Raw genomic sequence first — 26,197 nt, forward strand, 5'->3', positions numbered from 1 at the left:
GAAATTGAAAAATTGTCCAATTCTATGTTTTTTTCCGTGTAATTTTTCCCGCTGAAGCCAAATGTGCTCTAAGAATTGATCCAAATTGTCAAAATATTTTTTCTTGGTCATATCTTGTTTAGAAACAACATAATGATTATTATTATTAGTTTTATTAAAGACACTTTACCATTATACAACATAATGATGATTTTGAATGAATCTTAGTGAAATCTTCAACATTATGTGTTACAAAAATCTTATCTCCCGATCGCAGTATCTCGGAATTGTAAATTTGTTTTAGTTCAAAACTGATGTTAATCGTTGAATGACGAAGTAATTTCTCATTTCATATTGAAACCTAATGGCCGTAAGCGTACTGACCGGCAGCAAACCGGGATGTAAGCAGTTAGACAAAGCCCTAAATATTCATTACTAACGGATGTAGACCCAGGAACTACTGGTTCCACCGGCATAAATTAAATAGTTTCCATGAATTGTTAATTAAGGACAGTATTTCCACACAAAAGCTCATCCCACGTAGACACAACTCTTCATTCCATAGAGCTCAGCATACCCATCCTTTCAAAGCTGCGTATAATATAATAGCTAGGTCGTCCCTCGAATCCATGGACGGAAACCGTCTCCTATCAATCCTTATACTCCACAGCGTCTTTAGATGTGGCTTTTCCCCAAACGTGGCCCCAAATAAACCGTGATTAAATCAGACTCCGTAGTAACTCGATGTTCCCATTACCAAGAAGTCTACCGAAGGGATGAGGGATCCATTTTGGCACTTGTCTATCCATCTGTCTCGGTGGCAGTTCTTCCAATTTTCGCCTCGAGAGCCTTGGTGTGAATTTATCTTGTTTTCTTGCTCGTTTTTTTCCAACTCCCAAGTAACTTTGTCACCTTCGCTAAAGCGGAAAATTTCCCCCCGGAGGCGGAAATACAAGTTGAAACAGTGTGTTCAACAACTTTTGCACCGGATTAGGATTTCTTGCGACTTATACTCTCAGTGCGAGCGAACCCCACTGATAAGGGGATTGACTTTAGGCGAATGACCGACCTTATGGTGTGGCGGCGCGAAACGACGCGCGGAAATGCCTTGCCGGATGAGAGGGCCCTCTGCCGGGATTTGGCTTAGCACCGTTGTAGTTGCGACGATGACAGAGTCGGATTTCGTTTTCCGCTGAGCTGAGCTTTCTAGCATAAATAGCAACAACAACACGAACTGCCACTACGCGATGTGAATATTTTGCTTGACGTCCTGTTGCTTCAGGTTTTTTCCTCTTCATTTGAGAAAAATATGTACACAAGAATGTTGCAAAAAAGTGAAACTCACTACATCAACAAGCAAAAAAATGGGTAATTCTCTGCCAACTCACACGAATTTAGAAAAAATTGTCCCGACCCCTATACAAAAATACGCAAATCAACTTTTAATTGTTTTTTGTTTAGATGAATTAGATTCTGTATGTCCAAAAAAGCAATTTAGAATAATTATACAAGACTTAATAAAAACTATGTTGCGGTCTATACAAAAGTACTTTAAAAAACGTTCCAAATTCCTAACTGCCGAAGGGATTTTCTGATCGATTTCGTATGTTAAACAAAATTGTAAATTATTGGTAGGATTTTCAAGAAAATTGAGAACGCAGAATATAATTCACACTTTGTTCGCTTTTCGTTACAAAAGCTTGATTTTGACAACCTTAACCTTATTCATATTTTTCTTTTTTGTATGTTTAAGTGAAAATTAAGGTGCATTAAGGATGTCATTAATTCGGTCATTTTTTAAATTTAAAAAAGTAATTTTGAGAAGGTTTATTAAAAAACACTCCAAAATTTCCAATAATCAATTTTGGATGCTTTCAAATGATGAGCCCTCATTATTTAATCGATGATATCTTGGAAACTATTGATCTGATTTTCAGGGTCGAAATAAACTAAAAATATCGTCGATTGAAAAAAAGGTCAACTTGGGTAGCGTTTAGACATAACACATATTTCCAACTTTCTTTTTTTGAAAATCCATATCTCAAAAACCAAAGGTTGGACCAACAAAAAGAACTGTTGGGAATTTTATCAGCTGTTTGAAAATTTGCACTTCAGAGATAGACAAGAATGGATGCTATTTATAAAATTTAAAATAGATTTTTTTTTGATAATGGCAAAAAACTGGTTATAACTTATAAGGCTACCAACTCATGCTGAGCAAAAATCCGTGCACTTTGTCAATATGAACCCATGCAAAAACTGCTAAGGAATTGTTTAATTTTGAAATGTGGGGCATGAAAATATAAAACTGTTTCATATTTTACAAATAATTAAATAATTACTTTGCTATCAGAGTGCTTATGAACTGCACGTTTTAAAAACATTCTCAAAATAAACCGTAATTGGCTGAATCAAATATAGTCAATGGGGAAGACATTGCACAGTGGTCCAGATCGCAAAATTAGGTGGAAAATGGATTTTCCGAAAAATGGTGAAGTTTTGGAGCTTTGGTGTCTTCAGAAGAGTTGTTGCAAAGGGAAAGGGGCAACTTTAGATTTTTTTTTTTAAATAAGGGTGGTTCAATATTAGGGTGATTTTGAAAATCTAACTTTTAAGGAATATTTTTTTTGATTTTTTTTGTCTTCTAAAAAGTTTTTGGGCTTGCCAATCCAAGCAACTTTGTCGAAGACACCAAAATTTTATCTCGTAATCTACGTCTTCTACGACACGATTTATAGAAAGTATCTGAGCAAACCTTCAAAAATCAGTTTTTTTAATGAGGCAATTCAGGGTTAAGTTTTAGAGAAAAGTGATATTCGAGGCACTTTAAGAGCTTAATTTGGACCTAAGGGTCAAAAGTTACAGCCATTTTAATGTAGAAAAGATGTAAATTTAAAACTTAAATATCTGGTTTTTATGTAAAATTATCATTTAAACCCAAAATATGACCAAAAATTGATTTTTTGACACTTTGGCTCAATTCTGAGGGCAGATTCAGACTCAGCGGGCAAAATTACATGAATAAACATATAAATGGAAAATTTTCGAACGATTGGCATTTAAGGTAGAGTTCATGGAATTCCACCATATATTCGGAAAATGTTAGTTAACTATCTAAGAACAATTCTACGTTAAACGATTTTTGATGTTATTTAAATTGTTTTTGTTATTAAGAAATCACGAGAGGTGTATCGTTTTTCGACCCATATTCACCCCACTATTTTTGTTCCTCCAATTTTTTGAAACGTTTAAAAGTTTACGAAATTGCAAGTTTGCTTTTACGAAAAATATTTAGTGTTTTTCCCTAAAGTTTTTTTTTTCAAAATTTCACAGATTTTAACATGCTTTAGATAGCTTTTGGTTTTTTATTATTTTATTTTTAATTCCGTACAAATCCGTATCATACGAAGGGTCGAACATCCGTACAATAAGGAAAAAATCCGTACAGTTGGTAACCTTAATTATAACTTTTAAATTATTAGTTTTTTTTTAAAAAAAAGACCTGATTTTTTTTTGCTTTTTGGATTTTTTTGAAATTGCCAAAGGCGAGTCAAAACACACAAAAACAAAAACAAAAATGTTAATTGGACCTTTAAAAAAAACTCAAGAATGGCAAATTCAATATTGAAACCGAAATTGATTTTTGGAATTTCTATCGAGTTTTTTCAAAGATTTTCAAAAATATTACAAAAAAATGGGAGGGGGTATAGTTTGATCAGAGAATTCTTTCTCAATATAATGATTTTTTATATATCTAAATTCCAATCTTATGTAGACCTGTGTAGAGAAACTTATGATGATAACAAGTTTGTGAAGAATGTGTAATTTGTAACATTAAAAAATATTAGGCTGGTACAAATATTTTGAAAACTTTTAAATTGTGTAAACAATAAAACATTTAATATTACTAAATTTTAAATATAAAAATTAAAAAAACTGTGTTTTTGTGTCGCATTCCAAGACCTGAGGTCGCCGCCGCAAGTAGAAGATGATGAGCAAAAATTATGCAAATGAGATTGCGCCGCCGAAAATTGGCTTCATCGTACTAATATACACCTCACGGACACGGACACAGTCCTCGAACAGCTGAGGCAAAACTATATGCCCTAAACACACCAAGGTATATGTTGTTGAGGGGCATGTTTTTTTTTGTTTGGCAGCCATGCTAGGAACGTGTCTGGACATTTCCACAAAGTTTCACGTTTTGGGTCCACCTTTTTTTTTGCTGTTGGTCCTTTTCGTCGTCGTCCACGTGGCAGTAGTTGGAATTATTTTGATTATACATTCTGGTCGGGGATTCACGGGAAAACCTGCTTTGAGGTTTGACACGTGCTCAAAATTTTGGAAACTCAAACTCAAAATTAGCTGGGAAATTTCAGATCTTGACTTAATTTTTCATTTCAAATGCAATTGAGCTTGATGAATGATATCTGAAAGAAAAAGATACCTCAGGCTCATCAAAATTGATTGATCCATCTTCAACAAGTGGAAGTGCCAAGAACATTTTCCACTTTTCATAACGATCCCTGTTAATTGATTTTGACACGCCGCAGAATCGAATAATCGCTTATGCGGATCACGTTATCAAGCTTTCAATTACGGACCGCAACACATTTTGGATAAACATAATCAGACAGTCGACGTCGATGAAGGGGATCTTTATTCAAGTGGAAAAATGATGGACGCCTTTAAGCAGTGTCAATCACTCATCCAATATTCAATTTTTTTTTAACTTAAATAAGACCCTTTGATTGGTGTTGCGTGAAAACTAGATTTAAGATTTGTTACGGTGTGGCTAACTGTCCTACCCCGCGAGTAGTGACAGGACTGGCTTGAATTTTTCTTGCCGCATCGCAACGGAACTAGATCGACGAAGGGAAGGCGAAAAGGACAAGAACGAACTGACACTCGCGCAATGCGGACGCGTTTTGAATTGAATAAAAATTAGTTTGTAAAAATACAGTCCATTTAATTTGATTTTGACCGAAACATTTGGTCACTTCGAACCTGATATCGAACCGCGAGTGAAGATCCGGATTGTTACGCCGGGGACGGAATTTCGGTGAAATTGTGGGCGGCGAGACGGATTCATCCGGTGCCGCGTGGAATTCCGCGCGTAGCTCAGATTGTGGACTCCCGCGAGGCCTGTGGCCAATTGATTGTTGGGAGGGTTGTTGACACGTTGATTGTGGACGCAACGGGGAAGTGACGGCCGTTTCAAGGTGATTGATGCCCGCTGAACCTGCGCTGAAGAGCGGTTCTGCGGCAAGGATTTGATCGGCCGAAGAAGTGAGTGAAAGAAGAAGACGTGAGAGTCCACAAACTGAGCGAGAAGTGTGATTCGGCGGAGAGTCGAAAGAAGAAGAAAAAAGTGCTTTGAAAAACTAAACTGAAAGAGAAAGAAAAGTGAAAAAGGGTATGCAACTGAGGTCTGGGGCAAAAAAGTGCTTGTTTTTTACGCCCTGTGGAAAAAGCCCAGGATCACCAGTGCTCCGAGTGACTACGCCGGTTCTGTCGGTGCGTGAACAGCTTGAAGCACGAAGAGCAGAGAAGACGCGTATCGCGATGGCGGAGACCGTCGCGGCGCTCGCTAGCTGCTGCGAGAAAACCAAGGCGAAGGTGACGCGGATTCAGCGGGCGGTCCTGACCGCTGAGCAGGACCACAAGAAGTTCAGCGTACACGCGTTAAAGCTGTACCTGAAAACGACGGATGCTGCCTACGAAGAATTCAACTCATTCCAGAACAAAATTTACCTGGCCGACCCCACGAAGAAGGACGAGTTTGAACCGAAGTTCATCGATTTTGAAGAGCTGTACGAGTTCACTCGTATTGCTCTCTGCGAGATGCTGCAAGCTTACGAGGACGACGAAAAGGCAGCCCTTGCCGCGGCGGCGCAGGTCGCTGCAGAGAAAGCTATCAAACCGGTCGTGAAATGTCAACATGGCGACAGTTCCACTAGTGTCCCCGTGTCGTTCCCTCCAACCCTCGTGTTGCAGCAGTCAGCGCTCCCAACCTTCGACGGGCGCTATGAAAACTGGTTCCGGTTCAAGCAGATGTTCTGCGACATCGCCGAGAAGTGCACGGCGGATTCGGCGGCTACGAAGCTTCACTACCTCGACAAGGCGCTGATCGGAAAGGCTCAGGGAGCTATTGACCAGCAGATAATCCGGGACAATGACTACGCTCAAGCCTGGGTCTCTCTCCAGGAACAATTTGAGAACCTACCTGCGTTGGTCAACGACACCGTCTCGAGGCTGCTGGGCGTCAAGGCAATGATGAGTGATTCGTTTGTCCAGCTGAAGAACCTGCTGGATGACGTCGAGAAGAGTGTGAACTCCTTGGAGTACCACAACCTAAAGATGGACAAACTTTCGGAGGCCATCATCACTAACTTGACCGCTTCGAAGCTTGACATGGCGACACGGAAGATCTGGGAATCCAGTGTTGCGCGTGGTGCTCTCCCCGAGTACAAGAAGATGATGAAAGTTTTGCGGAACCAGCAGGCAGTGCTGGAGCGCTGCGAAAGGGCGAAGCCTACCCAGAAGACCAAAGTGACGAACTCGAACCCCCGCACATCGACGCCACCTACGAAGGCCCACACGGCGACGGTTGGAAAGCACGAAAGCTGTGCGATGTGCAACGCTGAACACCTGCTGGAGAAGTGCGAAGCATTTTTGAAGCTGAACGTGAACGCGCGGTACGGCAAGGCGAAGCAGTTTGGACTCTGTTTCCGTTGTTTGAAACGGGGCCACCGCACGGCAGACTGCAAGCAGAAGGACAAGTGTTCGGAGTGCTCGCGAGCACACCACACGCTGATGCACCCCGACAGCAAGAAAGAACCCGAGAAGCCGGAAACTTCGGCTGCCGGAACGAACGCTAGCAGCGCCACTGTTAGCAAGGATGGATCGACCTCGACGAACTGCCCCCTCTACTGCAACACCAACGAAACACCAAAGCAAGTTCTGTTGGCAACCGCGGTTGTCAACGTCGTCGATGCATGTGGAGTGCAGCACAAGTGCCGAGCCCTACTGGACTCGGGCGCGATGGCCAACTTCATGTCGCAGAGCTTCGCGGACCTGCTGAACCTGAAGAAGATGCCGGCCAATGTCCCGGTCGTTGGCGTGAACGGAATGGAGACAGTAGTGAAGTTCAAGGTTGAGGCCAAGGTCGAGTCCCGCAGCACGGCGTACAGCTTCTGCCTCAACTATCTGGTGATGCCGAAGGTGACTGGACCGCTGCCCGTGGACAAGGTCGAAGTGGAGCGGTGGCCGATTCCGAAGGATTTGGCGCTGGCCGACGAAAGGTTCTATGAACCCGGCCGAATTGATTTGCTCATCGGGGCAGAAGTGTTCTTCGAGTTGCTGCAGAGCGGCAAAATGACGATGTCTGCGGAACTACCCATTCTGCAGGAGAGCGTCCTAGGATGGCTGGTATCGGGCGCTGGCCAAGCCGACACCCGAAGCAGAACTGGCTGGTTTGCTGCGGCAATTCTGGTCGGTCGACGAGCAGGAATTTCCTGCAACGACCTCGGAGACGAGCAGTGACTGTGAGAAGCATTTCCTGGAGACTCACAGCCGGAACGAGTCCGGACGTTACGTTGTGCGGTTGCCATTCCGTAGCAACGTGGGCGAGCTGGGACTGTCGAGAGAACAAGCCGCGAAACGATTCTACGCACTGGAACGTCGATTGGACAAGAACGCAAACCTGAAGCAGCAGTACAAGATGTTCATCGACGAGTACATCTCGCTCGGCCACGCTCGAGTGATCGACGACGCCAAGGCGGACGCAAACTATCTACCCCACCACTGCGTACTGAAGCCCGACAGTGCAACCACGAAGCTCAGGGTAGTGTTCGATGCGTCGGCCAAGAGCTCCACCGGTTTGTCGCTGAACGACGTGATGCTGACTGGCCCAACAGTGCAGCGCACCCTCTTCGATATTGTGCTGCGATTCCGGTGCCACAAATATGTCTTCACCGCCGATGTGCCAAAAATGTATCGGCAGGTGGAGGTGCACGAAAAAGATCGGAAGTACCAGCAGATTCTCTGGAGAGATGATCGCCAGCAGCCATTGAGGACGATAGAGCTTTCCACGGTCACCTACGGCACGGCTGCGGCCCCCTTTTTGGCGACACGAGCGTTGAATCAGTTGGCGCTGGACGAACGGCATGACTTTCCCGAAGCAAGCACAGCCGTACTGAACAACTTCTACGTGGATGACGTGCTTGCCGGAGCAGACGACCTGGGCCAAGCAAAGCAGCTCCAGCAGGACATGATCGAGATGCTGGCAAGAGGCGGGTTCCAGCTGCACAAGTGGTGCGCCAACCATGCAGCGCTGCTGGAGGAGATTCCGGTTGAAAACCGGGCCAAGACGCTGAACTTCGAGAAGAACGACGAGGGCGAGGTTGTCAAAACGCTCGGCCTGCTTTGGGACCCGGTGAGTGACGTGTTTAAGTTCAGCGTGAAGCCGTTCAAGAAATCGACGGAACGTCCGACGAAGCGGCAGATCATGTCCGACATTGCCCGTTTGTTCGATCCGCTCGGGTACCTCGGACCAGCTGTGATGATCGCCAAACTTGTGATGCAGCAGCTCTGGAAGGAGAAGTTCCACTGGGACGACCCAGTACCGGAGGATGTGGCAAAGATGTGGGAGAGATTCCGGTCTGAGCTGTGCGAGATAAGCGAGTTGAAGATTCCACGCGCCGTAGCTGCAGCAGCAGACGTGACGAGCTACGAACTCCACGGCTTCGCAGACGCGTCGATGAAGGGGTACGGCTGCTCTGTGTACTTGCGGAGCCTGAAACGAGACGGTACTGCGGAGATGATGCTGTTGTGTGCGAAGTCCAGGGTCGCACCGTTGAAGGAATTGAACCACCAACCGAAGGACGACGCTGAGCCGGAAGATCTGACCATTCCCCGACTGGAGCTCTGCGCGTCGAAGCTGATGGTCGAGCAAGTGGTCAAGGTTCTCGACGCCGTTGAACTGGACATCAGCCGCGTTGTGCTCTGGACGGACTCGCAGATTGTTCTGGACTGGTTGAAGCGCTTGAAACCTGACACTTCGGTGTTCGTGCGCAACCGGGTTGCTGCGATTCTGAAACTCAGCAAAAAGTTTGAATGGAGGCACATACCAACCGCACTGAACCCAGCTGACTTGATCTCACGCGGTGTGTACCCACTGAAGCTCATCGTGTGCGACCTGTGGTGGCATGGCCCAGAATTCCTGCGGACAACTGTTGCCACAGTCCAGCCGCCGAACCCGGTTGCCGACGAAGCAAACCCTGACGGCGATCAACCTGGAGATCCCGACCCAGAGATCCATGTACTAGCGGCCTCTACCGACACGAACGAGAATCCACCCTTGGCCGTTATCAACGATTGCAGTGACTACAGGAAGCTGCAACGGATCTTTGGGTACGTGACGAGGTTCCTGTACAACTGCCGGCACAAGCCGGAGGAGCGACGAGGATCCTACTTGAAGATTGGCGAGCTGCGGAACGCGCAGTTGCTGATGGTGAAGGTGGTACAGCACGCAGTGTATGGAGAGGAAATAAGCTGTATCCGCAAGAACCAGCCGGTGAAGGGCAAGCTCCGGAACCTGAACCCGATGTACGACGAAACAGAACGTGTGCTGCGGGTCGGTGGACGCATCCGTCATTCCGATCTGCCTCGCGACCAGAAGCACCCCATGATTCTTCCGGAAAGGCAACACCTCACCGAGCTCCTGATAAACACACTGCACCGGGAGAACTTACACGTTGGTCGCAACGGGCTGTTGGCTGTGATTAGACGTGCTTTCTGGCCAGTCAACGCGAAGCGAACCATCTATCGGGTGCTGAAAAGGTGTGTGCAGTGCTTCAGGGTGAAGCCCAGTGACGTGCCGCAGTTCATGGGAGATCTGCCGAGCAGCCGAGTAACCGAAGCCCTACCTTTCTCCAGAACCGGCGTGGACTACGCCGGACCGCTTCTACTGAAACAGGGCCGAATGAGATCTCCTGTGAAGGCATACATCGCTGTTTGTATGCATGACGACGAAGGCACTGCACCTCGAACTGGTGACGTCGCTCTCGGCTGAGGCCTTTTTGGGCGCACTGCATCGGTTTGTTGGACGACGAGGAAACGTGTCCGTGATGAGGTCGGACCGAGGCACAAACTTCGTCGGAGGAGATCGCCAACTGAAGGAGCTGCACGAGCTGCTGAAGACGCAGCTGTTGGAGCGCAAGATTGCGGACTTCTGCCAGGTCCGCGGAATAGACTGGAAGTTCAACCCCGCCAAGGCCCCGCACCAGGGTGGCCTCTGGGAAGCAGGAGTGAAAAGTGTGAAGCACCACCTGAACCGCACGTTGAAGGAGGCCTACTTGACGTACGAGGAGATGAACACACTGTTGGTGCAAATTGAGGCGATTTTGAACTCGCGCCCTTTGTGCCAGCAATCCGACGATCCCTGCGACTACCAAGCGTTGAGCCCGGCACATTTCCTCATTGGCCGAGAGCTCACCGCGGTGGCTGAGCCGCTCTACGAAGGAGTACGAGAAAACACGCTGACCAGGTACCAAATAGTGCAGAAGAGGAAGCAAGATTTTTGGCGTCGCTGGTCCCGCGACTACGTGACGGAGTTGCAGAAGCGAGGAAAGTGGGACAAGGCGCCGGCGATGATCAGGATCGGGATGCTGGTTATGCTGAAGGAGGACAACACGCCGCCACAGACCTGGCGGCTTGGTAGAATCGTCGAGACTCATCCGGGAGGCGACGGCGTGGTCCGAGTTGTGACGATCCGTACAAGCAACGGTGCCACGTTCAGTCGGCCGACTACGCAGATCGCAATTCTGCCGATCCAGGACAACGAGGAGGAGAAGGATTGAGCCCAGCTCAACGGGGGGAGAATGTTGCGTGAAAACTAGATTTAAGATTTGTTACGGTGTGGCTAACTGTCCTACCCCGCGAGTAGTGACAGGACTGGCTTGAATTTTTCTTGCCGCATCGCAGCGGAACTAGATCGACGAAGGGAAGGCGAAAAGGACAAGAACGAACTGACACTCGCGCAACGCGGACGCGTTTTGAATTGAATAAAAATTAGTTTGTAAAAATACAGTCCATTTAATTTGATTTTGACCGAAACAATTGGGAAACCTAAACCCGCTTCATACTCGATCCAAGAATTTAAACTTTCTACAAACTTTGCTGCAAGTTTCCTTCTGGAATTCAATATTACATAACCACGGAAGCCACTGATTGCCTTTTTCATCCCGCAACTATTTACTCGCTTGGCTGCTCTGCAATCAAGTGAAAACTATAAAAAGCGTGATTGGAATTTTCCCCCCTCCCCACAAACCATCAATATCGGTTGCAAGATTAATTTTCCCCATCCCTGCAGGGCGCATTCAACTGGTATTTTTCCCACTAATTAAAACTTCAAGTTCAACAGAACGAAACCATGCGTCATCGCAGCAATCTGGCCAATCAAAAAAAACGAAGTGACTTCCGACGGTGAAAAACGAGATGGCGCTGGTCAGTCCCATTTTACCCCCAACGGTAGGCAATCACGAAACACGTCACGTGCAGCGGCCTAATCAGAGCCCCAAGTGATTGCGTGCTTTTGGTTGGCGCGGTGTAAGTACTCTCAAGTCCCGGGCTGTCGGACGCCACGCGGATCAAACCGAAAATCCGAAACGGCTGACGCTCGCCAGATGGCGTGACCAAGCAACAGTGGCAGCGTTGAGGTTGGAAATGGACACCGAAGGCACTTCCGGTAGCTGCTTACTCAGAGACGTCGTAAAGTAAGAAGTAACACAAAGTGAGGGGGAAAATGCCATTGCAGTCGAGTGTCAAGCTCCGGACAACCGCAGGATAATTCTAAGAAGATTAAAAATAAGTTTTATTTTAGCGAAAGCAAAAGAAACACGAAGATACTCAGGCAAATGTTCAGCACAGCGCAGTATAATAGTGTGAGATTATGCAAAGAGGGGGAAGCAACATACAACAACACAAAAATGAGTAATACATTCGTGCAAGTTTGGGAAGTGCTCGAAGGATTCGTAAGATTTTATCGAGGAGAGCAGCTGCTGGTGGTGGGGGTTAGTTTGGTGGAGTCCCGAATAACAAAACCTGTACGGTGCGAAATTGAAAAGTTTTCACTCCGGAAAATGTGTTTCGGGAAGACAAATTTGGTTGGGGCAAACCGATAAGTTGGGGAATTTTGGGCTTTTGCTTGGTTGAACTTTTTCTGATTTTATTTTAATTGGAAAAATGAAATTTTAAGTTATTCCTAATATTTTTTTTAAATCCAGATTTGTTTTGAGCATTTCAGATTTTTCAATATTCCTCAGGTGCTAAACTGCCGCTGTACGCTGATACACGATATTTTTGCCTTTCTTACAAGTCTAGGGTTAAAATATTAAGCAAAGATTTGCGAATAGAATAAAATACAATAACCGAAAAACACTCCAATTCATCCCATTTTATAGAATCGTCTTTGTGGTGGTTTAGAGAAGCAGTAGGCCTGACCAGTGAAAAGTAAGATGCTGAGAGTTTCGAAACTGGCTGCGATGGTGTTATATCAGACCAAATTAAAAATAAAGAAAAATGCTAATTTTATATATAGAGTTCTTTTTTATTTGAAAAGGTTCGATAAGCTATTGTCATTTATATGTTTATAGGACCTATTCAAAAAAACTCTAGATATGTTCAACCAAACAATGCTCAATTTACCCCCACTGTACGGTTTGCGAAAATCAAAAAAGATGTGTTTTTCCAAATTACAATTCTCAAACGACTGTTCCAAGCCGGTAAGAAAAGACGTGATTTTGTGCAGTCTGTTTTCAAGCATTTTGTTGTTTTGTATTCTAAACGACTAAAAACCTAACCATTAAGTGTGTAGTGAAGGAGTGAGATAGTAAGTAGTTGGTAGTTGCACACACACACATACACATTCGGTTGTTCTGCTCACGGTTTAGTTCGTGTTGTAGAGTTGTCTCTCGGGCAAGGAAAAACCAGGGAAATTCGGAGCAAGGGGGTGCCGAAAGCGCTTCACTACTGGGAGAGTTTTTTTTTTCTTTTCTATTTTTAATATTTACCTGAGATTGTCTTTCTGTCCGTCATGTTCATGAGAGGAGGAAGAGGAGGACACACTTTCCGCCATATTCGAGCCCAAAAAAATGTGTGTATACTCAAATGTTCTTTTTTTTTTTGTTAATCAAGCGGATTTTTGTTTTTTTCCAAAATTAACGTTCCACTACAACACTACCATTAGAGGGAGCTTTTCCTGCTGGCGCAACAAATTCGTCGTAAATTTAAGGGCGTTGCGGGGCTGCTGCTGCTGCCTTTTTTCGTTAGTGGTTACTGCTGAAACACAAAGCCAATTAAAACCTGCCAGGTGCTAAATTAAGTCAGATTACACCAAACACATACACGCAAACACCAACGCTACACAAACACACACATACACTTCCTCAAGAATCAAATCCGACCGAATTTCGTGGCAGCCAATTTGCAGTTTGTTCTCTCTAGCGGTTTGACCTCTGCCACGAATCGGACCATGACGTGGCTCCCGTAACTTTTCCGCGAAACGGCCCCAACGTTTTTTTACCACCCATTTGCGGTTATCTTAACTGTTTGTCGGATCCGAAGGCAGTCAAAGTTGGAACGATTCACCTGGGAGAAAGAGCTCCGTGGTCAGGTTTGGTGAAATCGATACTAAAACGGAAGGTTGTTGAAAATGCGGCGTTTTTTGGAGAATCTACCATGCGTACCCATTATTGGAAAACTCAAAATAGGGGCAAGTTCCATATGTTTGGCAGGCAGATTGGGTCTTTTATATCCTATTTGCCAATTTTCTATATATAAAAACATATGTTTCGGAACTTTTGATAGTAACTTGCTAGGATACTCCTAACTGAGTTATTTAATTCACGATTTCGATTGAAAATGCTACGTTAACCCTCTACCACCCTGATTTTTTTTTATTTTTTTTTGTTTTTCCCGTGTTTAGGAGGTCAATTTTTGTAAACAACTTTTGTTCTACGAAAAACTTTACTTATCTTGTTTTATGTTTTTCTTGTTTTATTTTTAGTAGTTTAATTAACATTTATCTTGTTTGTTTATGTTTATTTTTTGGTAGTATTTGGCCTATTCTACCACCTCCTATCAATATATTTTGCCTTTCTAATTTTATCATGTTTTTAACAGTCACTTTTTCATTTTTTGCATGTATTTCACATTTCCTGCTATAGAATGGCACCATTATCACTGAAATTGTTAAAAAAAAATGCGTAGAGGCATAGTTTGGGACAATACAAACATTACTGCATATTTTTTTTTAACTTGAAACATTGGAAATATTAGTAAAAAAACACAGCCATAGTTGATTCTCTTAAATATTTTGAAATGATAAAAAATTGTAATTTTTGCTTTATTTTTTATTTTTATACTTTTGTTCATGAAAAATATTAGTTACTCAAAACATTGAAATTAAAAAATGCTTTTGACACAACCAAAATGTTTTAAGTTCAGAACAATATTATCTTCTTGGAATTATTTTTTAAAAGATTTATCGAAATCCTAAATCATCAAAAAATCATGTTCCAGCTTAGATTTTTTTTATTTCATATGCAACTTAAATGTACAATTTTTTTCTCAAGTTTACGTTATACTGAATACAACTACAACTTGAAATTAATGAATCCAAAAAAAGGAGAAATAAAAAAAGGAGTAATAAAATAGTACGTATTTCTGAAATTTTCAATGAAAAAATCTACTTCAATAAATAGATTATTCATAAACTGTAAGAAGTTTATTTTGTTCATTTTGAATTAAAAAGAAATTATAGATGCTTTGAAATAATAATAAACAGACTTTAAACTTAAGAGAAACAAATGTTCATGAATTCATGAACATTAAATTTAATAGCTTTGAATTTACAATGTATTGATTTTGTTGTAAATCTTTGGTCTAAATTTATTTTTGAAGTTTTTCTTTTCACTTTTAGTTTTTTTAAGGGGGCAAAATGTCATGTGATCCAGCAATTCAGCATAAAAAAAGATTAAAATTGCCTTTTCAATAAAAAAATAAGTTTAAAGCAATTGTTGCACCCAAATTATTTATTAGAGAAGAATTAGCTTTATTCACTACTTGCTGCCTTACAAAAAAAAATCTAAAATTTCAAAAATATTTTAAGTTTTTGTAATTTTTTTTCAAAATTTATGTTTTATTCTTCTCATGTTTAGAGACCAAAACTGGGTTGAAAATAAATATTTAGTGATTTTTCAATAGGAAGATTTCTGCAATTCTGCACAAAATCGTCAACAGAGTGTTTCCAAAGTTTAAAGGAAAAGAATCACAGAATGCTCTATACGGTTATGCTTCTACCAAAACATGGCAAAATATCATTAGATTATAAAAATGCACAAATAATCGTTATAATCAATTTTAAACAGTAAATAATCAATTCTACAAGTTTGTAAATGAAAATTTTATTATTCAGCAAAAAAAAATTTCTCCCCTAATTTTTTGGGGGAATTTTTACTTGATAGAAAACAATCATTGGCCTTGTGCTCATTTTAAAAAATGCACTTTTCTCATATTTTTGAAGGTCATTTTTAAGTGTAATTTAATATTTACATGACAACCTTCGATTTCTTATAAATATCGTTGGAATCAGGCATATCAAACAGAGAGCCTATTGTCTTTTGCAAGCAGAACATAACCAAACTTTTCTGCACCCTCAACAAACGTCATTGCTGCCGGATCTTTTCCCGGATCTCTTCCGGAAAAGATCCGGCAGCAATTTTGTATGGTTTGACGTTTGCGGAGGGTACCAAGAAAAGGTAAACAAATCACTTCGTGCATCGGCCAATATTAGGGGGTAGCGAAGAAGACGCCATCTTGGAAGTTCAGAAAACAAACACTGGGAATCAGTATTATACATATTACTATGGTTACACGAAGTGTGTTATCTTGGTTGAACTCAAAAGTCCCATGCAAATGTGTAAAAGCAAACTGGAAAATGTATAATGCCGATTCTCAGTGTACGGGCGAACTCCCAGTCAACTCAATCGGAATTCTGAAACGGAATTCAATTCGAATCGTTTGGGACCATCCATAAACCACGTGGACACTTTTTTGTGAATCTGTTACCCCCCCCCCCCTTCGTGGACAATTGCCCATACAAAAAAAATCTTTTTTGTATGGATCGTGGACAATCGCCATACCCCCCCCCCCCCCCCCCTAAAGTGTCCACGTGGTTTGTGGATGGTCCCTTTACGTATTCCGTTTCAAACGCAATAACCGGTACGTACACGGAATCGGTTGTTGCATTTGAAACGGAAAACGTAAACGATTCGAATTGAATTCCGTTTCAGAATTCCGATTGAGTTAACTGGGCTGTTTTGTCGACCAAAAGAAAAAAGGCAATAAAAGGTAAACAGAAAAATCACTTTTTTCGATATGAATTTTCAGCCAATATTGGGATGGAATCTACAAGAATATGATAGAATTCGCCATCAGCAACACAATTCACGTGTTTTTTTTTCAGGAATTTATCGTTTTAATTGCGGAAAATTTGAAAATCAAAAACCCAAACAATGATTTGTTATGGGCTACCATTTGACAGCTAGTGCTTTTGTTGTGGGCTCTTATTTGACAACCGTGCTAATGTCGACTGTTGTCAGTTTGCTTTGGTCGGAATAGGGTTGCCATCCCCATTTTATTCGAAAAGTTCGGGAGCGATTTTCTTTTGCATTCGCCTCCTCTCTCTTTCACGGGTGAAGAAACTTCGCAAACGAAAATGATTTTTTTTGCGATTATTCGATCCCTGCTAAATAGTAATCTGATGTTCAATTTTTAGACACAATTTTCCGTATAGGCTCTGTAATATTGAGGAAGGTTTTTTTTTCTTGTTGAGAAACATTGATATTGCAAATTCTTTTCTTTTTCTGATTTTGTATAAAATTTTCATTCAGCAAGAATTTTTTTTTTTTTGTAAACAATGATTAAAATCACGGTTTTAAAATAAAACTGCTCAATTTATTGGTAACGGAGACACATGGGCTCACGTTCATCTAATCACTGGGACATGCCTTTAGCTCTTCCAATTATCTCCCTTCAAAAAGTCCTAAATATACACATCGACCAACATTCCACAGCAACCTGACACCGTAACGATGACCTCAGGCCCAATTTGGATGTATAATTCAATTAATCGATAGACGGTCGCCTGCAAACCTCAGCGCGCCATCGTAACATGGTTCTGCTTTCGAAACAGGGAGGGTAGGTTGTCCAAATATTTTCCTTCCAGTCCATTCGGCAGGCTAGGTTTCGAGTTCACCTAGCAGGGTAAACTTTTTCTTACCTGAGCTAAAAAATTCTTGTAAAAGGCTACAAGATACAAAATACAAGATCTCTGCACTGTTCAAAAGATAAAATCAAGGAAAAACAAACCATATCCTTATGGAAACATGAGCTCACTTACAGATACACAAACACCCACAGACACACACACACAGGTCGACATCCTCACATTAACAGCTAGGAGGAGCTAACAACATGGCCACACACATAACGTCGACTTGATAGTGTAGGGATTATGGGTTGCAGGATTGAATATGTAATAAATTATTAAATGAGTATTTATTATAAGATTGATATAATTCATAAATAAGAGTTAAGAGCGCAACAAAAAGTGCGCACCTTCATGAATATTGCCTTGTTAGCTGATTGTGGATTGAGTGCGAGAGCGCGCTAGCGAGCTGTGAGAGAGAACAACGAGCGAGAAAACAACGAGATGCGCGCGGCCGGCGAAAGAGAGAATGAAGATTGTCAAATCAGTTTTGTGGTTAATTTCTGTGGAATAAGACGTGTTGTTTGTTAATTGCAAAATATCGGTGTTTTTATTATAAAAGAAAGTCCCCGATCACGACAATGGCACAGTCCGGTAAGTCGAACCTTTTGATTCATGAAAGATCATTTGTTTTGCTTGAATTGTTGTGTTGTGAAATCCAACAGTTTTGTTTACCTGCCAGGATGCAGGTCCAAAGTTTCGCTTTGTTGTTTTGCCTGTGTTTTGAAACAGGTAGATGTTTGCTTGAACTTGTTATTTGAAATTGATAAAAGGCATAAAACTATCTGCGATAATTGACGGTCTTGAATTTAATGAATGATTTGCTTGTTGCTGTGATATTGGGAACGAATGTTTTGTTTTGAAGTAGTAAGTTTGGCTTTTCGTTGTGATAATTGAAAACCAATGTTTTATTCTAAGTTAATGGTGGAATTTGAAGGCAAATAATTTGCTCGAAATTTGATTGTTTTTGTACAATCACATTTTTGCTTTAGATTTGATTGTTGTTGTTTTGATTGACGACCAATGTTTTTTTTTTTTAATTTGATGCAATGTTTAATTGTTGTTGTGGAAATTGAACTCCAATGTTTTGTTACGAATTAGACTTTATTTTTTTTCTTATTTTTGTGATTGATGAAAATCAATATTTTGTTTATAATTTGACAAAATATTTGACAAGATTGTGGAAATTGAAAATCAATATTTCGTTTTGAATTTGATGGAGGATTAGTTTGCAATTGAAGGTAGATAATTTGTTTTTAATTTAGTTGTTGTTTTGGTAATTGAAATCAAATTTGTTGTTTGAATTTTATTGTTGTGTTTATAATTGACGACCAATGTTTTGTTTTGAATTTGATGCAAAATTTGATTGTTATGGATTGTTGTTATTATTGATGATCATTATTTTTATTTTTTATTTTGGATTGGATGCTGGTTATTTTGGTAATTGAAGACCAATGTTTATTTTTGAATAAGATAAATATTTGCTTCTTGTTAGTTTTGTTTTAAATTTAATGAAAGATATGCTTGTTGTGGCAATTACTTGATGCAAAGTCCAATAAAATCACAAATTACAAAATTTACAGGTTTAATTTTGATTGAAAGATTTGATTGTTGATGAGGAAATTGAAGACCAATGTTTTGTTATGATAAGATGACAAATTTGCTTATTTTTGCGATAAATGAAAACCAATATTTTGTTTCGAGTAAGATACGAGGTTTGATTGATATTGTGGTAATCGAAAACCAGTTATTATTTTGAATATGATGATAGATTTGCTTTTTGTTGTGGCAATCGAAGGCCAAGATTTGTTTTCAGAATTTAAGTTTTGTTATTATAGAACGGTATTTTTTTTTCGGTTTTAAATTTCATGCAATATTTGATTGTGGTTTTATGATGGGCAACTTTGAGTTTTAAAATTGACGCAATATTTGATTGTTTATATGGTAATTGATGACCAATGTTTTGTTTTGAAGTTGATGCTAAATTTGATTATTAATTTTATGGTTAATGAAAAATGTTTAGTTCTCATTTGAATGAAGATTTGATTGTTGTTATTATTGACGATAAATTTTTACTGTGAATTTGATGCAATATTAGATTGTTGCTTGATGCTGTGGAAATTGAAAACTATCGTTTTAGAATTCTAATGAAAATTTCATAGATTTATGCAGAAATTGACAATCAATGTTTTGCTTTGAAATTTGATTTGAGCAACGTTTTTGCCGTTATAATTGATTAGTCATAGTTAATTTCGAAGTCTCTTCTGTGTTGGAGACTGACAAACCTCTGCGATGGTAGTCAGAAAAAAGTCTCCTCTGTGTTGGAGCCTGACAGACCTCTGCGATGGTAGTCAGAAAAAAAGTCTCCTCTGTGTTGGAGCCTGACAGACCTCTGCGATGGTAGTCAGAAAAAAGTCTCCTCTGTGTTGGAGCCTGACAGACCTCTGCGATGGTAGTCAGAAAAAAGTCTCCTCTGTGTTGGAGCCTGACAGACCTCTGCGATGGTAGTCAGAAAAAAGTCTCCTCTGTGTTGGAGCCTGACAGACCTCTGCGATGGTAGTCAGAAAAAAGTCTCCTCTGTGTTGGAGCCTGACAGACCTAGCGATGGTAGTCAGAAAAAAGTCTCCTCTGTGTTGGAGCCTGACAGACCTCTGCGATGGTAGTCAGAAAAAAGTCTCCTCTGTGTTGGAGCCTGACAGACCTCTGCGATGGTAGTCAGAAAAAAAGTCTCCTCTGTGTTGGAGCCTGACAGACCTCTGCGATGGTAGTCAGAAAAAAGTCTCCTCTGCGTTGGAGCCTGACAGACCTCTGCGATGGTAGTCAGAAAAAAGTCTCCTCTGTGTTGGAGCCTGACAGACCTCTGCGATGGTAGTCAGAAAAAAAGTCTCCTCTATGTTGGAGCCTGACAGACCTCTGCGATGGTAGTCAGAAAAAAGTCTCCTCTGTGTTGGAGCCTGACAGACCTCTGCGATGGTAGTCAGAAAAAAGTCTTCTCTGTGTTAGAGCCTAACAGACCTCTGTGATGGTAGTCAGATTTAAAAAATGATCTGTGCTGGAGTTCTTTGCGAAAGCAGTCAGATAACAATCTCCTCGATAAAGGAACCCGACAGACTTTTGTGATGATTTTTTTTAAATAACTTCGCAGAAGGAGCCTTATGGATTTTAAAAATATATTGTTTAGCTAATCTTTTCATTCAATTAAGGACCGTCTTTAACATCACAAAAGAAATTGACCTAAGAAATTGAATAAATAAATTTAAATGTGAAAGTGAGCACTTTTTGGTATCCACAGATAAAGCAATGTGTATTTTGGCGTTATGTCTGTGAACTACCTAAAAAAATGATTTTAAATTCATCGAATAGGATTAAAACGGTTGTCACTATAACTAACACTGGAGTTGTCCTCTCTTGAAAGATAAACCTCTAAATTGAAAGACGTTAATGATTAAGTATTCCGTATTGATAGTTGTTATGGTTAATTGTTACTTTAAACGATTTACTCAGCTGTGATACAAAAGTTGCTTGAAACCCAACATTATTTCACAGGGAAGTAAAAATTTAAGTAATCGTTAACATGAACAATACATTATTAGTTAAAAAAGCTAAAATAATTCACTTAATAATTAATTTGATGCATTTTTAAATAATAAATAAAGGAATGATTAATCATCAGAAATTCTTAAAATATAATGTAAAGTGTGAGAGCGTTGCGTCACAAGAGAAAATAATACAAATATTTAAATATTAATTTTGAATTGAGAAGTATGAGTGACAATTTGAGCAACAAAAAAAAAACTAGGAAATATTTATATTTATTATATTAATTTTTATTTTTCATTGCAATATCTGTGATTTGTATCAAAATAGTTCAAAATCATTCATTAATTTAGATAGAAATTATATTTTAACAATGTATCATTTTATTGAGTTAAAAAAACACTTTCAGAATTTTGGTAAAGTAAATATATCAAAATTAAATTAAGAGAAACATTATTTTGAAATAAATTAAAGAAACTTTGGGGTTCTTTAATCGATTGTACTTAATTATGAAACCAAACTTTTTCAAATTACATAACAAGAGTTTATCAGCAAAGAAAAAGTTAAAATTTTACATAAGAAAAAAACTATTGACAGGGATCGTAAAGATCGTGATTAAAAAAAAATAAGTTTCTGTGAACAATCTACTCAAGTTATATATCAAAGTTGCTTAGAACCCATTTTACATTACGAGAAAAATAAAACAAAATATTTAAAAATAAAACATATAAAAAATCTTTCAGCTGTTTTAAGATAAGCAAGATACGTTTTGAAGAAATTTCTGGTTAGGATAACTGCGGTGGTAGTTTGAAAAATGTTTCGCCTGAGCGTGAACCCTTTGAGAAAGTAGTCAGATTACAATCTATACTTCTATGCATTACAAGAACAATTGAATAAAATATGATTTTTTTTTGTTGTTATCTGATAAGCATTTTACATTGTGAAGGTATTTATAAATAAAATGACCTTAAACATTGTTTTGATCATGATTAAATGTAACATTGAATAATCTAATCTACGGTAATATCAAAAGTTCTTGAATCCATACCTTTAGCTACAATAAATACAATTTGAAGAGAAAATTAATTTGACATATAATAGAAATCGAATATAGCGGAATTATTTCAGTTTATAAATTTTATTTTTATTGCTACAGTTTAACACATGATTTTGTTTTATTCATTAGAATAATATTTTCTGAACTATGTTTTGTTTCAAGATAAACAAAAATATTATTAAGTAGACACAACAGAGAAAAAAAACTATTCGGTAAAAACTATCGTTTGTTTGGTTAAAAGATCGCGTAAGTGAATATTAATAGAAAGTTCAAAATTTTTAATATAAGAGTTGAAAAATGTTGATACTACCATGCATTTACAGAACAAAATCGTTAAATCGGTAAAAAAAATTTAATAAAGCTTTTGTGGCAAGAATAAACAACATTTGATTTTATTTTTTTTATAAAAAAATGTATTTTGTGCAGCAAAGCACATTTTGAGCATTAATTTAATTATTTATATTATTTTTGCAATTTGCTTCATTTATTGAGATAGCTTTTCAACAAATCATCCTAAACTGAAATATGGACTATTTTTTATTTTATGAAAGTGTACCGGTACTGATGAAAACAAATTCTTCAAGAATATTACTGATTTTGCATTTTAGTAATTTTTGCCATGATTTATTAACAGTTTCAAAATTAGTTAAAATGCGGTAATTTTTGATACAATGTTAAGCGGTGTATGCACATCGGAAGGAAACGGTCTAGAAAAAAATCAAATTAGCAGCAGTAGAAGCGAAAGCAAGCCGGATAGGGTGAAAAAAAAGCCCCAAGAAAACGCTCCCTCTCCTTTGTTCTGCTGTTCGTAAAGCCTTCCTTTCCTTCCGATCTCCATATTAGCCTTTATTTTAAAAAAATGTTGTTTGTTTTGGCTGTACAGCTTGGTTGGGAATAAATTACAGAAAAGTACAGATAAAAATATTGAAAATGAGGAAGAAATAAGCTTGCTTGTAGATCCATTTTGGGTGTTTTTGGGTATTAATTACAAACATATACTTTTCGTCACGTCTGCATTTAATATTAAAATCAGTTTATGTTTACCTTCAAGTCCCGTCTGGTGGATCAATCGGACGTGGCACTGGGCTTGGGCTCATAATCCATAGATCGGTTTGAACTCCGTGGCGGGCGCACATAAATTCAAAGTGTAAATTTGAGTAAAAACAATATCTGTGCCTGTCATAGTTTTAGTTTCAGATTTTTTTTTAAATAAGTTAAATAAATTACCACATTGTATATATATTTTTAGAAATGTTTATTCTTTGTTTTTTTTTCGTACACATAAATTTAAAACTTTAAAAACGCCAGGATTATGCTTCATTTGTTATTTAAGTCAGCAACATGTTAGATTTTTGAATTTAGAACACATTGTTTTATATTTCATATTCACAAAATGATAATAAAAAAAATAATGTGATTCCATTTAATTCGAAATGTTTAAAAAAATAAAAATTGCTTTTGAATTTGAATTATTATTATTATTTTTTTAAATCGTGTTGTGTTGTTTCAGCAATGTTTGTAAAATTTGCTTTTTAATTTTAAATTACATCAAATTTAAAGAAAATCAGGTAAACAATCACTAATCTCGTATTGCATAAAAAATTGATAAACCTGCGTTTATTTGAGAAATATTTGTGGTTTTTGTTTTTCTCCTCGTTTTCGTTTTTCTTATATTTTCAGGTGTTTTAAATTTTCAACCTCATCAGCGCATTCCATTTTCTACAACTCCTGCGATCGGATGTCAGTCTCTTGGACAACATAGATGAAACATTTCGAAGACTGCGCTTTCGTATTTAGATTTAGCATGAAAACAAAGTCGAGGAACCCGACGAAAATCTTTTAGGAAATTTAAAAAAAAAACATTGATTGATTTAGCATTCATGCAATTTTTCTGTTAGGAATTGTGATTGATATTCGTCATCTTGAGAGTAGAAAAGAGGGAGAATGTAGGGATTATGGGTTGCAGGATTGAATATGTAATAAATTATTAAATGAGTATTTATTATAAGATTGATATAATTCATAAATAAGAGTTAAGAGCGCAACAAAAAGTGCGCACCTTCATGAATATTGCCTTGTTAGCTGATTGTGGATTGAGTGCGAGAGCGCGCTAGCGAGCTGTGAGAGAGAACAACGAGCGAGAAAACAACGAGATGCGCGCGGCCGGCGAAAGAGAGAATGAAGATTGTCAAATCAGTTTTTGTGGTTAATTTCTGTGGAATAAGACGTGTTGTTTGTTAATTGCAAAATATCGGTGTTTTTATTATAAAAGAAAGTCCCCGATCACGACAGATAGGAGGAAATTTAGCTTTTCGAAAAAGTAGCTTTAGCCAGCGGCAACTAGATTCTTATGCACGAAACAGAATGTCCTGGCGCAGAAACTGGGGCGGTAAAAAGATAGTAAGAGAAGACATACTTAGAGAGACTTGCGACTACACAAACACATCAAACAAACTATAGCCGTAGCTACACATAGGCAGTGTAGAGAAAAAGTAGTGGCAGTTATAGGAGGAAGAAAAAAAAAACGGAAGAATTTGGGTCGATTCCGGGACTGGTGCTGCTGCTGTGGAACAAATTCCTTACGGTTGTTGTTTACGTTGAGCCCCAACGCGTCGCCACCGAAAGGCACACAGGCCAGACCAGCATGACGACGGCATGACCCCGTGTGTATTGGCTATTCGGGGCTTTATGTCCGCTTTCTGTGCCGTTGGAATCACAGGTTTGGTCGAGAAAGGGTTCTGTGTCGTAAAACATGGCTTTTGATTTCGGATTTCTCCGCCCGTTGCGTACACTTTAGTTGGTGAGATTTGAATTTATGATGATAGAAAAATATGAATTTCCTCGCCATAAATGATGGTATTATAAATTTTAACCTTCGAGCAAACGTCACGGCAGTTGTATTTAGCTGATTATAATTTTAAAAGAAGTCTATCGAAGCCCAACACGTCACGTTGAAATTGATTTAAAAAAATAATATTGATTATTATGCAACATCTATTCAAACTTGAATACTTTTTATTATATTTTTTTGTTAATTCACAATTTAATTTTATGAAACTGTTAAATTAAAATTTCGACACCTTTAAAATTTATGAAACTGCCAATCATAGATTGTGAACAGACATATATCAAGCAACGTTATTGCTTTTGAGTTTTTTCCTTTTAACGCAATATTTAAACCAATGCCGTTCCATTCTTCATTCACTTTGAGAATTGCCCTGATGAAGATCAACACAAAAGAAAGTTCAGAACTAATTCATAAATATCACAATAAAAACTGATTCTTCCACATCCATATTTTATTGAGAAACCTGTGCCAATTACCATTATTTAAAAATTCCCATTTATTTTGAAATTTGTTGATTTATTGGGTACGATAACTTGTTAGTTAACACTTTTGATCAGGTCAAGGAAGACACATTAGGAAATAACAAAATTATACAAAGGATCCAAAATAAACTTGACAAAGTACTCTAAATCTAAGGCTCACAAAATTAGTTTCGAATTGTTCTTTTATTTTATTTTATAATACAAAAAAATACAGCTATTTCAACACTTTTTTTAAAACATGAATTTAACGCGCATGGTATTAATTATGAAAATTTCGGTGAAAATTGCGTTTTTCAAAATCTTATGGTTTTTATTTTTGTTACGGATTTTTTAATTGATATGGCCTTTAGGGTGGGTACGGATTTTGAAAAGTTCTCAGATCAAGTTCTGGTGTGGTTCCCCTTGAAGGGCAGACCCATAGGGACTCTCACGCCAAATTTCAGCTCATTTGGTTGAAAACTGGCTTGTCTCAAGCGGGTTCAAGTTTACATGGGATTTACTATGGGAAATTTTGAATTTTCGTTTATTCGCTTCTACAGGCCTGGGGAAAACATGTAGAAACTTCTAGGATGGCCAGAAATGAGCGGAATCGTGTGGAGAACAACTTTCCCTAAGACACCAGGTCGATTCGTTCAACCCCTATCGAGCTCAACGGCAATACATCCGGAGTTTTCGGAACCAACGGTTTTCATCAGAAAAGCATAAAATTTTCCTTAGCATGCTATGAATGCTTCATGAACACCGCGACGCCACATGTCAAACAGCTACCACGTGGACTGGTATCGCCTATATAAAATTACTTTTTATTACTTTTTGAACTATAGAATTATCATTTATGGTGATCCAGATACTATTTAGCTGTATTCTAAACCTCCAAATAAGAAAAAAAAACTGTTATGGTGCAAATTTTACAATCACGTGGTAGCTGTTTGACATGTGGCGTCGCGGTGTTCATGAAGCAT

At 39.2% G+C, this 26,197-nt stretch overlaps 1 protein-coding gene across 2 annotated transcripts in view; it reads right to left on the minus strand.

The window, feature by feature from the left end:
* LOC120424179 (oxysterol-binding protein-related protein 2) overlaps positions 1 to 26,197 on the minus strand; it is a 65,668-nt gene that overhangs the window by 30,943 nt on the left and 8,528 nt on the right. For both annotated transcript variants that reach the window (XM_039588235.2, XM_039588234.2), the window contains exon 2: positions 13,053 to 13,320. In XM_039588235.2, coding sequence (XP_039444169.1) covers positions 13,053 to 13,117 — 65 coding nt within the window. In that variant the 5' untranslated portion in view covers positions 13,118 to 13,320. The remainder of the gene's footprint in view (positions 1 to 13,052; positions 13,321 to 26,197) is intronic.

This window comes from Culex pipiens, chromosome 3, assembly GCF_016801865.2.
Source record: "Culex pipiens pallens isolate TS chromosome 3, TS_CPP_V2, whole genome shotgun sequence".
NCBI classification, from domain to species: Eukaryota; Metazoa; Arthropoda; class Insecta; order Diptera; family Culicidae; genus Culex; species Culex pipiens.